Raw genomic sequence first — 15,532 nt, forward strand, 5'->3', positions numbered from 1 at the left:
CCATAATGAAAAGCATACCCGTAGCATGACGTTGCAACCACCACGTTGCTTCATGGCAAAGACCAAAGCGCTTACTTTTTGTCTCATGGAACCACAGACACATTTCCCTCATGCCCTCATAGTCCTGTAAGTGCAGTTTGGCAAACTCCGGTTTGTCTGTCATCTGCCTTTTACTCAGCAGTAACTCCATCTACTCACTCTGCCATAAAGGCCAGACTGGCACAGTGCCTCAGGGATAGTTTTCCCTCTGTCAGGTTGTCCCATTTCTGCAGACCAACTCTGCAGTGAGAGGCCATTGATTTCTTGGTTAGCCGCCTGGCCAAGGCCCTGCTTGCCTATTAATTCATTTTGGGCAGATGACCTACTGTAAATTAGAGACTTTTAAACATTTTTACAGATATATTTATTTGCTTTTCTTCTGAGTAGGATGAGAAGATGGATATCAGTCTCATTACTAAAAGGTCCAGGGTGTAGGATTTAGGGGCATCTATTCACAGAAATGTTATATAACAATCATAATAGGGGTGGGCGATACGACCCTAAAATATTATCACAATATTTTATGGCATTTTTGAGATATCAATATTCTTGATGATTTATTAAAATATGGAAAAATATTAATTTCAAAAATATAAACTTGCAACAAAATAAATTTTATAGTTTTATACTATATGTCAAGATAAATGTGACAGCTTGCCTTCAAAGATTCAGTAGTAACAACAGAAAAATTCAATAACAAAAATTATCTCTCATTTCTTTAGCGAGATTCAGATTCTGTATGTATTATATATAATACAACAAAATAAAATCAACCACAAATTACACTTGTAGAAAGCTGCCAAACACAAAAAAGTAACCTTAAATCTGTAAATAGTGTATATATAAGCATATTGCTCTGCGACTACCATCAGACGCAGCCATGCACGCACAGACCTGCATTTATTTTGGTAGGCTGTTATGTTACGATGACTATTGCTCATTCACATATTTGTAGTATTTGTAGAGCCACGAGCGTCATGTACATGCGTGTACATGTAGGAAAGGAGTGGTAGAGAGAGAGATGCTGTGCTGCTGCCAGAGAAGCTGCTGACTGAGTTTACTTTGAGTGGTAAATCGCTGAAAAAGTCCAACAAGTCCAGAGCTGTTCATTGAACATTTGTGACATCCAGACCAAATATTAACATCTAACGCCATTGGTGGCCAGCTGGGAACACACAGGCACAAAAGTTGTCTCTATCTTCACACTCAAAAAGAAAGTGAATAAATGTATTTTCCAAAATATCAAAGTGTTCCTTTACAGTTCCCTTTAGAGTGTAATAGCAAATGCCCTCAATACTGTATGTGAATATGTGATTAATAGGGATGCACGATAATATTAGCCAATATCAGCTTTAAAATGAATTTTCAGTATCGGCCAACATGCTGTTTCTTATTTTGCACAATGAATGAATAATACACACATTGTAAAGCATTGTATTTCATGTCTCCATTTGCTGGTGGGCCATCACAAGAAGAGTATGTATGTGTAATATAATGGTAATTCCACTACAGAAGACTTGATGATCACTAAAATTAGGTAGGGAAAAAAGTAGGTTTATCGAGATCAGCTATGGGCCAAATAAGTTGTTATATGTCGGTATATTGAATATTGGCAAAATATCCAATATTGTGCATCCCATGTGATTAATATGAAAAATTTGCACAAAACATGACGGTGCCTGAATACTTCACATTTTGAGTTTGTACCCAATTGCTTAACTTCTTATATGAGGGGATTGAAGAATCTTATTGATGTGTTTAGTTACCATTCATGCAGCATCCAAACTACAAGCAGAATTAAAGCTTCAGAAAAAGCTTCAGACAACCTTTCATAACAGTTATTCCTGCTGTTTTGAAATCTGTTGGGGAACAGGTCAAGTATTTTACCAGTAATTTAACTGATTTACTCCAGGTAATGTCTTAGGCAAAAAGGAAAATTTAAACTGAACATTCTTGGTTCCCTTTGAAGGTCATTATTTTGTCTGTGCTCCAATTTGAAAGGTTTCCAGTTGGTATTTTGTAAAGATGTTCGATTACACTGCAAGACTTAAAAACACAAACTGAGCCAAAACTCTCCTGCTTGCTGTCATCTGAGCTAGCAATGACTTTGGTAGTGCATGAAGCATTTGCATGAAACAGTTTCTTTTCCTTCATGTTGTCTGTGCTTTAATTGTGTTTCTGTGTATTGTGTTTGGCTTCAGGCGTTTAAATGTAGATGTTTTTTTCTCTATGCATTAGTGTTTCAAAAATATACTTAGGCTATGTTTGTTGCAAAATGTTGTTCAGATGAGAAGGGGAGGTTGCTTTGGTGAAGGGGACCTCTTTATTTCTCCACTCTCTGTTCTCTCTTTCCCTCATGTATGTATCTCCAACACTCTGGTGCACCACTTCCTACATCCCCTTCCTCCTCCACCTGCACTCCTCTTTAGCCAACACACCTGCCATCCAAGAGGAGAAGGGGGCTTGCTTCCGTTTGGTCAGCTCAGGGAGGCAGTGTTTGCACCCAGTTTCTACCCAGCTGAGTAAACAGCTCTGCTGCTGCAGTGTGGGCAAAGCCTGGGGCCCGCATTGTGACAAATGCCCCCCTCCAGGAACAGGTAAGGCCCCAAGCCACTTCAGGCACTGACTCTGTCTCAGTGAGTACGTTTACATGCACAAAATAGTCCAGTTTTTGCTCTTATTCTGAAAAAGACAATATTCTATCTAAGCTGTTTTCATGGAGATGAATATTCCACTAATATTCCCATTTACATGCAGCCCCCATACTCCGATTAACAAGCCATAACATACTGTTTATTGCATCAAAATATACAACACTGGAACGCCTGAAGCCATTTGTTGTGCTTCTTTGCATCAAAATCAGATTTTTTTTAGTTTTTCTACCAGAGGTGAACTTGTTGGACCATGCAAGCTCAGCTTCCCTCGTTCATTCCTTCAACCACATTCTTGAAAAGGTTGGCGTAATTTGTGCACTTCCAAAAACTTGTTGATATTGAAGTCTTTCTTAATGTTTAAAAGTAGGTATTTTTTTCCTTCTGACCAGAAGTTGTTGGTTTTTAATTTTTGGGCATGCATCTCTACACCAGCCTTGCAAAATGTTGTCAGTGTGAATTGTGTACAACGCCTCCACAACAAAGCACAGAGCCGGCCATAAACAGGCAAGGGGCTGTATGCCGTAAAATGCAGTAAAAACCCCAATTGACATGCATATTCTGAATGGGCTCTATACGTGCCCAAATAATGCCATTAAAACCCGAATAATACCAATGTATCTCGTATGTCTTCATCGGAAAATGCTAAATTCTGAAAAAGGCATAATTTGGAATATCTAAACAGGATATGCTGTTTACATGACCCGCAATAAATTCAGAATATTGTCATATTCTGAATAATAGTGGAATATTAACATGCATGTAAAAGTACCCAACGAGAACTAAAAGCACAAAACCTTTCTCACTTAAATGAAGAGAAGATGATGCCAAACACTCTTCAGTTTAGCACTTTAGTTTGGCCTTGTGAATTAGCAAAGGTTTGTACCTCAGTGCAACATAGTATAGAACTGAGGCACTCAGTTCTGCCTTGTGGGCCAGTGTCCTGCAAGACTTTGTTTATCCTTGAAGCCACAAGGGTAGAGGAACTGAGAACCAGATTTATAGAGCAAGTACTTTTCAGGCCTGCTAATGGAGTGGCTCCAGAAAATGTAGGACTGTCATTCTGTTTGTCGGTCAGCCATGCTGGTTCAGACTGAATTGCCCTTTCGTCTAGTGACATCATCCAGTCAAAATTGTGATTTGATCAGTACTTTGGTTTATGACCGAAGACCTGCAAAACTCATGACATACTCATCAGCCTCTGATGTACTTTTTGTTTATTGCTAATTCGCAAATGCTAGCATGCTAACACAATAAACTAAGATGGTGAACATGGTAAACATCACCTGTTTATCATCAGCATGTCATTGTAACAATATTAGACTACTGATGTTAGCATTTAGATTAAAGCACTGCTATGTTCAAGTATAGCCTCAGAGAGCTACCAGCATGGCTGCAGACTTGAACCTGAAGCTGACCTGGTTCACACCACTGTCATTCTCAGTGTATTATGATGAAAGATTATTGTAGCAGGTCTAGGCAAATGGCTCTCTCTGGGTTGGGAGGGACTTACTGCCCCAAGCGAAGGAATTCAAGCATTTTATGGTCTTTTTCACAAATAAACTTTTATCAACGTAGATAAAAGACAGTAAATTTAACAAAAGAAAAAGAAAAAAAAAGAAAGGAGACAAAAAAGATCCTCTGCGTGTCTCATTCTTTTATCCCTGATGCTTTCTGTCTGCATGGGTGTCACGGCCTGGCTATGTTGCTTTTAGAGTTGCTTTTAGATTAGTCACTTTTACACCTGTCCTTTTTATCTTTATTTCATTTCCACATATCTCATTATATCAGTACAGTTAAGTCAGGCAGTAATTATTATTTTTGGGCATTTGCAGTTAGTTACATCCTAAAATGGCTGTGCATTTTAATGTATTTAAAATGGTTTTTTTTTGCCAGGCTCATGTCACCTTTATACCTCATAGTTTGTCAGCAGTATATATTTTATGGTAATGTGCATGGAGATCTAGGTGGAATATGAAGTATGTAGTTTGACTTTTGCTATGCATATAAATTACAATTATGGTGCTTGAGAGAAATAAGTAGTGACTTAAAGTTTGGTGGTGAGTTGAACTTGTCAGTCAGAACAAAGCTGTTTTAAGTAATTCAGACACTTGTTTCACATCAAGACAATCAAAGTTATCCCATTAATTACATCAGGTAATCTAACTACAGCTAATGTGATTGTTCCAAATTTCCAATTTAGAAATGGTAATTAGAATCATATAATGCAACCTGTACCACTGACCTTTTATTTCCTTTTACCAGTGTGAGTGCTTCCTGTTCAGTGCCCATTGCTTCCTCATGTCTATAGTTACACAAAAAAATATTGTACTGTTGCATGATGATGAAAACAAGCCAAACATTCCATTACACAAGGGCATTTATTCTTGGAACAAGCATAAGCATTGTCTCTGTCAAAGCCTGAACTTTCTGCACTACCAAGATTCTTGGATGCCTAAAGAGATACTTACTTTTTAGATTCTCCAGGTTTCATGTCTTGCCAGTTCTCAGAGATTTACCAGCATTATTTATTAAAGTAGGTCATTATGACAGTAAGGGCTGGTATTAGTACAGTTCATTGAAGTTATTGATCAGATCAAAATAATTAGGGGTGGGTATCACCAGAAGACCCACGATACAATATTGTCACGAGACCAAGGTCACGATGTGATATTACTGCAATATGCTGAGTATTGCAATAAAATATATTGTGATTTATTACTGTTTTTTCCAACTTCAAATTATTTCCCCAAAGGAAAACTTTATCAACATCAGTTTTACCTCATAAGATAAAGTTTTCAGTCTGTTCATCTGACTTTAATCATTTTTATTGCAGCAAAATGTGATGCAAAGCAGAAAGACTGACCAACACCATCATGGTACATGTGGGACATGTCCCCCGCACTTCCTGTATCTGTACCCTCTGTCCCCCGCACTTTATTTTTACAGCCGTTACAACTGTTCAATTCGTTTTTATCATGTGGTAACGTGTTTTTCCGAGCCGTGTATAAGCGTACCATGAGTAGACGACGCCAGGCTGCATACACATGCTGTCGTGTTGTGATGTGAATCAGTCACACAGACAAGACGTGTGCTGCTGGGCACTGCTGCTGTGTGTTGACTATGTTCAGCAAACCAGCAGTCAGCAAGAAGCAAAAAACCTTGCACAGTTTCTTCCAAACAAACTGTGTAAGTTGAGTAATGCTGTTGCATGTAGATAATGTTAGCTAAATGATGACTAATTAATAGATGCCAATATATCAAGTTAAGTTAGTTAACAAGAATACTAATGTTATTGTTACCTATGTTAAACCACTTGCTAGCTAATTTCATGCTAGGAAAAAGAACACTCCTCCTTAATAAGAACTTGTGTTCACTATTGCTTTGCACATATTTTTTCAATCGCTATTGCCACAGTAGAAAGAGCAGGGTCAGGGAGGAGACAGTGGACCAGAGGCCAGCAAGGATGATCATGCAGGGTTCTCATAGGTGAGGAGAGATTATAACTGGCTGGTAGAAAATATCTATAGCATAAAAGTGACTTTGAGGTTAATTTCCACAGCTATGTCACCACTACTATTCCTAATTCTATTTATAAATTTTGCTTTGCACATGTATTATCTATATTATTGCAACAGATAGAACAGGCACAGGGAGAAACCAGGCAGGTATTTGGCACTTAATTATCTGGCTAGTTACCCTGTAGATGCTCAAGGGTCATTCTGTGTCAACTTAACCAGAGTTTGGCAGCTAAAACTTAAGATTTTGATAGTATATAATTTTAAAGAATTAAAGTCGGTCCCCTGGTGCTGTACTGTGGCTGTTTGTGGTTATGTGGTTCTTTTGCCGCTAAGGAGAGGTGCAGTTGAATTTGAGAGGACGATAAATCATTCAACAGACATCTGAACAATTTGTCCCCCTCACTTCTGAACTGAGTCCAGGAATCAGAAGCTAATGCCACCCTTCCTGCTGTACTCAAAGGTTCCTCAAATTTATGCTGTACTTCTCTGTGGAGCTTGGGGATGACTCTGTTGGTGAAATAACGTCAGGACGGAGTCACATACCCAGGTTCCAGTGTTTTTAGCATGTAACAAAACCTTTGTTTTCAATAACTTGGTATGTAGATCTTTGCACATGAAATAGGTGATGGACGGTGTTATTTTCTTAGCTCTCAGAGTTGGATGGTAGTGTGTCCAGTGTGGGTTGATTTTTCAGCACAGCTAGTTTAGCATTACCTAGGACATCAGCACCTACCGCTATCTCTGGATGGTGTTGTGTGTGGTGAGCCCTCATGTTTGTAGCATTCCCAGAGTATTTTGTGCTTGCAAATCGCATGTGTCATATCCAAGTCCTCCTTTGCTTCCTTATTAAAAAACCCAAAAGAAGTCCAAAGGTTTGTTTTTAAATGCTGACGGCGCATTTCTGATTTCTTTCTCTGGTGTCTCTATCTTTGTTTTGATAAACTTCCTGCCAAATGCAGCTGACTGAAACCTCTGCCGACCTCACCAGAAAAAAACATCAGCACCATCTAGTCAACCAAAAAAGTAGTACCGTAAAACTCGGAATATAAGTCGCACTGGCATATAAGTCGCAGTCTATTTTTTAAGGTCTCAAACAGGGAAAACAAGGTTTTATATTACTATTTGTTAATAAAAACGTTATACAAGTTATTCACTTGTTTCCCTTTATTTTTAATTTGAAACACATTCAAAACACAATAACCTCTTAAGCAGCTTTGGTTACTTTTCAGATTGCAATTTTCCAAATAGCCTCTTCAGGAAATAAAATTATGGCATAACAACATCTGAGCCATAAAAATGAATTCAAATTAACGTTAAACTTCTTTTTCTTTTTTAAGAAGACAACATTACAGTACCTTATTACAGTGTGGGCTATAACTATACATGCTTACTCAAATCCCAAAAATGAATGAGTTTAAATTACTACGTAGCGTAGGGTGACCATATTTTGATTTCCAAATAAGAGGACACTCGGCAGGCCACGACATAGCCTACTTAAATGATACTCGCAGTTTACTCAAAGATGCCTTATAATTTTACACTAGAGTGTGGCGATCTGAGCCCGACGGTACCCGATGGGTGGGCCAGGATTGGTCAGAAATGTAGCTATAAATTGTATTCGGGCTCGGGTTGGATTCGGTCAGCTTTCAGTGAAAATGTAGTGTAAAAATAAATAAAATCCTGTTGTCTGTCCTGTTTATTGCTTGGGCACTGTTATTTACGTGACAACACCTGAACATAACACACACAGACACACATTGGCTGTTTGTTTCTACCTCTCCCCTCGCTGGAAGTCTCGGACCTCCAGCCGCCCGCCTCAGCCTTGATTAAACGCTGAAAATAAAATAAAAGAGGGAGACAGGTTTTTCCTATTTTATCTTATTTTGTTTTATTTCTCCCTCTCCTCTCGCTAGAAGCATCGGACCTCCCGCCTCCTGCTCCCGTCTCAAACACGGAGGTCTCCCTCTCCGCAGCTGAGCACCCACGGCGCACGCCCGGCCTGTTAAATAGCCTGTAACCACTGTGTGACACAAACTCAGTGCTTTGGTCATTAAATAATGTTGGGCTCGGTTCGGGTTCGGACAGAAATATGCTGCCCGTGCCGCACTCTAACACACACAAACACACGGAAAACCGGACATTATCATCAGTTTATAAAAACCCCCCGGACGCCCCAGACAGGATGTGAAAAGTGGACGTGTCCGGGCAAAAGAGGATGTTTGGTCAGCCTAACGTAGCGCCATCTTGTGGGTCAAATTACCTATGTCAGCATTTACCTTGGTCTATAGGTCGCACCGGTTTATAACCTGCACCCAACTTTTAAGATGAAAAAAAAGGGGAAAAAATGCGACTTATACACCAAGTTTTACGGTAGTACCAAAAGTTGTACTAAATTGTGTATTTGCAAAAAGCAATAATGCGTATAATACGAGATTGATACTTGGCGTCTGTGTATCGATAAAATATTACCATGCAAAATATATGTTATGCTATATTGATTTTTTCCCCCACCCCTATGCAGCAATGCTAGTCAATTCCAGCAATCAACTCTTACATATCTTATGTGTAATCTTGTTCCAAGGATTATGTAACTGCTTCATTACTGATCTTACTTGTCATATAATAGATAGGACATTGTTTTTTGATTCATGGAGTTCTTTGTCAGAGCTTCATTTCTCCTGGACAAGGCAGTTAATACCTTCTGAGTTATCAAATTACAACTTGAGACACTTTATTACACTATATATTGATCTTTGTCCCATTTTATAGTGTTCTTCACAATGGAAGTAAAAGGAAAATCCACACTTTTGTCCTCCATACCCCCGTTAATCTGCAACAAAACTAGGATGTACTCTGGGACATGCTGCCCTGAACTGAAAACTAATGACATGTTCAACTGTAGACTTTCATGAAACATATTAAGCTTTAGCTAGGGGATGGAAGCTTAAACATACTGAGGTTGACATTTAACTTTCAAATAAAGCTAGAATTATTTTTATCGCTACGGCAATAGAAACAGAGGTTTGTGATGGACATCGAAAACAGAGAACTATCATCAGCATATAGGTTGAGTTTATGGTAGGAAACCCTTGTTGTCATCCACTTCCAATCTGCATGAGGTTTCAGGGAGAGCTTGTCAAACAACACAGTAGTTCAGAGCATGATCAAGCAATGGGCAAACTTGATCGGCCACACTTGTCTCTAACACTGAATGTCTCCAGCTATGTTAGGCTGATCAGATGTGGTACAGCTGAAGGTTGAGGGGGATGCTTGGCTCACAAAGACCCTGTATATTTGTCTTCTCCAAAAACTGGACTACTGGAAACTGTGAAGACTATAATAGCCAAATAAGAGATGTGCACTCTAATATAGTGTCATTGAGTTATTTCTCCATCATTTCTCCATGGGAATGGGCTATTTCATTGTACGTAATCTTCACAGGGAATTCATCTATTCTCTTTTGTAGGTGTCCTTATCTCATGGGAGTTATATATAATTGGTAAAAACAGGCAAAGTTGTTTTAATGATGCCAAGATTTTATTTATACTGAAATATACTGATGTTGGAGTAGAGAGGTAGAATAGATACAGCACTCTGTAGTTTTGTTTGCTGTTAAAATGTTGAGTGCACTCATGGAGACAAGACTGTGTCTTCATCTTGTTCCAGGTATTTTTTGGTGGAATTGTCTCATATTGCTGTTGAGTTAAGATGCAAAACAAAATCTTATGTGTGTATCATGTTTTGTTGAGCTATCTTAAACCACATTTTGAGCCATAAAATTAGAAAATTCAAAGATTCCCCTACTGTTCCTCTCGAGGTTTCTTTCTAGTACCTAACCTTTTGAGTTTGTCATGAACTCAAATGATTAATTCCTGTATAAAATTAGCATTGTCAGAACCCTTGCAACATGTAGTCTTGTAGACTATATATACAGTTAATGTTAAACAATTAACAATATCTGCTTTTTTATTATGTAGCTAAGTTCAAAGACATCTGTCCTGGTGGAATGGGCTACACTGTTCTACCAAATCCGCCTGTCAATAAGCCGGTCACCGTATACCAGGAGCCCGTGGACCCACAACTCCCCCAACCTCTGCCAACACCAGAGAGACCAGTGGAGGCCTTTGGGAAACCAGACGATATTATACCAGGTGAGTCTCTACCATGTTATATTACCAGTGCATGTTCAGTTTGTGTCGTTTAGTTTGGTTAATTTTGTTTGGTTTAGTTTAGTTGGTCAGGCACATGTGTCAGTCTCACAATACGTTTTTCATCATGACTCGTGAATATGATCCAAGATACCTGAACTGCTGAACTTGGCAGACATATTGTTTCTAATCATTTACAGTAAACCACAAAATTATCTGGGGACCACACTGCAAAAGCCCTGTTTGGTCTTCAGTCTAGACTTTTTCATTCTCTGTCTCAAAGTGTTTGAAATGTTTTAACCTGAATATCCTTTGAGGCCAATGTGTAATTTCATCATTAATGCTACAAGTGGTAAGCTGTCAATTTGAAAGACTGGGTGTAATCTCTGTCCTGTTTTAATAAGCAACATAGAAGTAGCAGTTTATAAAAGCAGCAGATGAGATGGTTTTGGTTTAGTAGTTTGCCTACTAATTTGAGGAAATTAGTGCAAAACAACCCAGAGCAGAACTATTTGAGCTTACTGACCTTTAGCTGCCTGCCCATTTCTTTTTTATTTATCTCCATATATTTATTTGTCTGCTGACTTCCTTTCATTATCGTAAGCTGATGTCATAAATCTCGACCTTCTCCATCGAGTTAAACAGCCTGCTATTCCATTATTTTAATTTACTAATAAATAAATAGGCATTCTGTGGCAATGTTGGAACCGCTGGAACTCCACAAAAATGGACTTTAATCGTAAAATAGAAACGTTTCCTCCCCCTACCTTTGCCTGAATTAACTTGCCCCTCAAGTCCTGGTAGGGTTTCACAGTGTGAAACCCTACTAGTCTTCAATCATCATTGGTTACTGTGGCATCTGACTAACAACATCATGAGACAAACAAAAGGAGCAACTTCCTTTTGTTCTCTCTGTTGTCCTTGGACTCCACACAAGGCAGGGTTACTACAGGAGAACCTGCACAGCGAGGAGAGGAGAATGATACACAAGCTGCAGAGCATCATTGACAATAAGGGCTCATTTACGCTCAAAGTTTGATACCATTTGATACGTTTGCCTGACGTAGACTTCTTACTATACAGTGTGTTCATTTTGTTTGTATTATCTCAAAGCTTACAGGTATATGGAAAAACAGAGCAGTTCCATTGGAGATTGTGGAGGCAGTGTATCGTACTTAAAGCAAGAGATGACTGTAGGAAGTGATGCAGACTGTTAAATAATGGCCTCATTAGATTTTAAGGTTACCAAATATATTAAGCCCAACTGTTACATACATCACCACCCCTATAGGTATCATTCTCCAAAATACTAACAACACACATTTAACAATAACAAAAGAATGGTCATTCAGTGTTAACGCACGCTTTACAGTATTTATCACTGCCCATTAATAATTACAACTTTGCCTATCTGGGGATAAATGTGGGGTGAAAAATTCAGTTCTGAGAGCCAGAGGGCGTCCATGTTTGAGCTGGTCCTCCAAGACAGAGCCAGCTGAACTTGCTGATTCTGCTGGCATTGACTGCTCCAGCACATGACGGCAATGAAAATAGCACCAGCTAACACAGACTGGTAGAACCTTCTCAGCATGGTACTGCGGACATGTGGATGTTGAATCATCAGAGCCTCAGAACAAAATACAGTTGGCTCAGGATTCTTTTTCCAGCCCTGCTTGTTGTCCAGGTGTACTCCCACACACTTACAGTTCTGCACAGTGTCCACATCTACCCCCTGGACATGGATGGGGGGAGCTGTTTTCCACTTGCTGAATTTCTTTATCATCTCTTTGTCTTTCAAGTGTCAAACTAAAGAGTAAAACGACATGAAAAAATTACAGCTTCTAAATTTGAATTGGGTCATAAACAGTCGATATCGATCCATCCTTGAGCTCCAGTTCTGGAGTCTTTCAGGCAAATTTATGTAAAGTGAATGCACTGGTTCTTAACATCCTCACATTTTGTGTCAGCGATAGCAAGGTAAGGTTATTAGGTATTCCATGGGTACCTGTTGCCAGCATAAGACGCACATTTGATTTATGTTCATCATGGGGAGGTACCATCCCTTTTCAGCTGGACATCAACATGCCCTTTGAGTGGAAAGCCATGGTGCATTTCTGTCCATCACAGAATTTACCCTGCAACAGCTGCATTCTTGAGATTTCAAGACATTAACATTATTCACCTGTGTTTCATCTGTTATGCTTTTAAGTGACTGAACTCAATGGACTGTCAAAGATATCAACACCCCCTCTCTTGTTTGAATTTAGGTCTTAATTTATCATCTTCACAATGCCAGTGTTACAGTGACAAATGTCTACACTGTGGCATAAACAGCAATCTCACTTAAACAAATTACAGCGCCACAGTAACTCTAGAAACCCTGATGTATGATCCCTCTTGCATATGATGAGGAACCCACATCTTTAACATCCCTCGTGTAACTTTTGTTTGTAGATATCAAGGATTAAAGTGCTTTGGCTCACTTCACATTCCCTTAAAACACAGCCCAGCCCACGGCCTTTCAGAGGAGGGACAGACAGAGTGAAATAAACCTAGCTGAGAGAGGGAGAGGAGCTTCTCCCTCCCTGTTCTTATCCAGAGCAAGTTTGGCAGTTGCCATGGTAAGGAGAAACTTTGCAACATCTTAGCCAAAGCCAGACAGGGTCCAAATTGCTGCTAAGCTTCTCTGGAGCAGAGGAGAACAGAGTTTTCCAGGCACAAAGAACAGGCCTCAGAAACTATCTGATAGAAATCCACCACCCAAAACCTGTGTACATTAGTGTCTGGATAGCACCAGATAGTAATGTGGTCCCTGGCAGCAGTACATATTGGCATTTTGGCATTACAGGAACCCATACTGGGTGGACGGAAGAGAGGAGGGATTGTTTTTATATCCTTGGTGTTATTATATTTTTTGACCTAATAATATGGTCTGCAATATTTTTGACCTTATCACAACATAGAAACCTGGGTTTGTGAACAGGTCCATTGCATTTAGTGAGGGGATTACTTTGGGGAAGGTATGGTGTTAATGCAAATAAGGGTTTTAACATAAATTTATTGCGTTTTCTTGTGCTCAAAGAATAATTATTTTTTGCCATCCAATGGTCCGCAGGCAGGCCTTCAGATGGTTTATAATATATATATATATATATGTGTGTGTGTGTGTGTGTGTATATATATATAGTACAGGCCAAAAGTTTGGACACACCTTCTCATTCAATGCTTTTTCTTTATTTTCATGACTATTTACATTGTAGATTCTCACTGAAGGCATCAAAACTATGAATGAACACATGTGGAGTTATGTACTTAACAAAAAAAGGTGAAATAACTGAAAACATGTTTTATATTCTAGTTTCTTCAAAATAGCCACCCTTTGCTCTGATTACTGCTTTGCACACTCTTGGCATTCTCTCCATGAGCTTCAAGAGGTAGTCACCTGAAATGGTTTTCCAGCAGTCTTGACGGAGTTCCCAGAGGTGTTTAGCACTTGTTGGCCCCTTTGCCTTCACTCTGCGGTCCAGCTCACCCCAAACCATCTCGATTGGGTTCAGGTCCGGTGACTGTGGAGGCCAGGTCATCTGCCGCAGCACTCCATCACTCTCCTTCTTGGTCAAATAGCCCTTACACAGCCTGGAGGTGTGTTTGGGGTCATTGTCCTGTTGAAAAATAAATGATCGTCCAACTAAACGCAAACCGGATGGAATGGCGTGTCGCTGCAGGATGCTGTGGTAGCCATGCTGGTTCAGTGTGCCTTCAATTTTGAATAAATCCCCAACAGTGTCACCAGCAAAACACCCCCACACCATCACACCTCCTCCTGCATGCTTCACAGTGGGAACCAGGCATGTGGAATCCATCCGTTCACCTTTTCTGCGTCTCACAAAGACACGGCGGTTGGAACCAAAGATCTCAAATTTGGACTCATCAGACCAAAGCACAGATTTCCACTGGTCTAATGTCCATTCCTTGTGTTTCTTGGCCCAAACAAATCTCTTCTGCTTGTTGCCTCTCCTTAGCAGTGGTTTCCTAGCAGCTATTTGACCATGAAGGCCTGATTGGCGCAGTCTCCTCTTAACAGTTGTTCTAGAGATGGGTCTGCTGCTAGAACTCTGTGTGGCATTCATCTGGTCTCTGATCTAAGCTGCTGTTAACTTGCGATTTCTGAGGCTGGTGACTCGGATGAACTTATCCTCAGAAGCAGAGGTGACTCTTGGTCTTCCTTTCCTGGGTCGGTCCTCATGTGTGCCAGTTACGTTGTAGCGCTTGATGGTTTTTGCGACTCCACTTGGGGACACATTTAAAGTTTTTGCAATTTTCCGGACTGACTGACCTTCATTTCTTAAAGTAATGATGGCCACTCGTTTTTCTTTAGTTAGCTGATTGGTTCTTGCCATAATATGAATTTTAACAGTTGTCCAATAGGGCTGTCGGCTGTGTATTAACCTGACTTCTACACAACACAACTGATGGTCCCAACCCCATTGATAAAGCAAGAAATTCCACTAATTAACCCTGATAAGGCACACCTGTGAAGTGGAAACCATTTCAGGTTACTACCTCTTGAAGCTCATGGAGAGAATGCCAAGAGTGTGCAAAGCAGTAATCAGAGCAAAGGGTGGCTATTTTGAAGAAACTAGAATATAAAACATGTTTTCAGTTATTTCACCTTTTTTTGTTAAGTACATAACTCCACATGTGTTCATTCATAGTTTTGATGCCTTCAGTGAGAATCTACAATGTGAATAGTCATGAAAATAAAGAAAATGCATTGAATGAGAAGGTGTGTCCAAACTTTTGGCCTGTACTGTATATATGTGTATATATATGTATATACAACTGCTATGTTTAAGTGGTTTACTTATACATATGGTTATTAAGCTATGATTCTTGTGTTCCAAATGATGCTGACTATTTTGAGATACAACCACCACAGCAGGTTTGATAAACATTTCTGTCACATTCTCTCATTCTCACTCAGACCTCGTCACACTTGACATTTGGTTATGGACTCTCCATATCATTTTTTTCCTTCTACAACAAACTCACAGGGTTACGTTCACGTGGTTGGGTTTAGGAAATAAGACCAGGGTTTGCCTTTACAATCATACAGGAAGTGAACACAAGCCTCCTAGGTGGAAGTGGGCGATGTTGGACCCATCCAACACCC

At 39.6% G+C, this 15,532-nt stretch overlaps 1 protein-coding gene across 4 annotated transcripts in view; it reads left to right on the top strand.

The window, feature by feature from the left end:
• The window catches only part of ltbp1 (latent transforming growth factor beta binding protein 1), a 213,669-nt gene that overhangs the window by 146,120 nt on the left and 52,017 nt on the right, over positions 1-15,532 (top strand). For 3 of the 4 annotated variants that reach the window (XM_049601156.1, XM_049601157.1, XM_049601158.1), the window contains exons 11-12: positions 2,469-2,636; positions 10,189-10,362. In XM_049601156.1, coding sequence (XP_049457113.1) covers positions 2,469-2,636; positions 10,189-10,362 — 342 coding nt within the window. The remainder of the gene's footprint in view (positions 1-2,468; positions 2,637-10,188; positions 10,363-15,532) is intronic. The other variant, XM_049601160.1, reaches the window with a different exon arrangement.

This window comes from Epinephelus fuscoguttatus, linkage group LG16 (genome assembly GCF_011397635.1).
Source record: "Epinephelus fuscoguttatus linkage group LG16, E.fuscoguttatus.final_Chr_v1".
NCBI classification, from domain to species: domain Eukaryota; kingdom Metazoa; phylum Chordata; class Actinopteri; order Perciformes; family Serranidae; genus Epinephelus; species Epinephelus fuscoguttatus.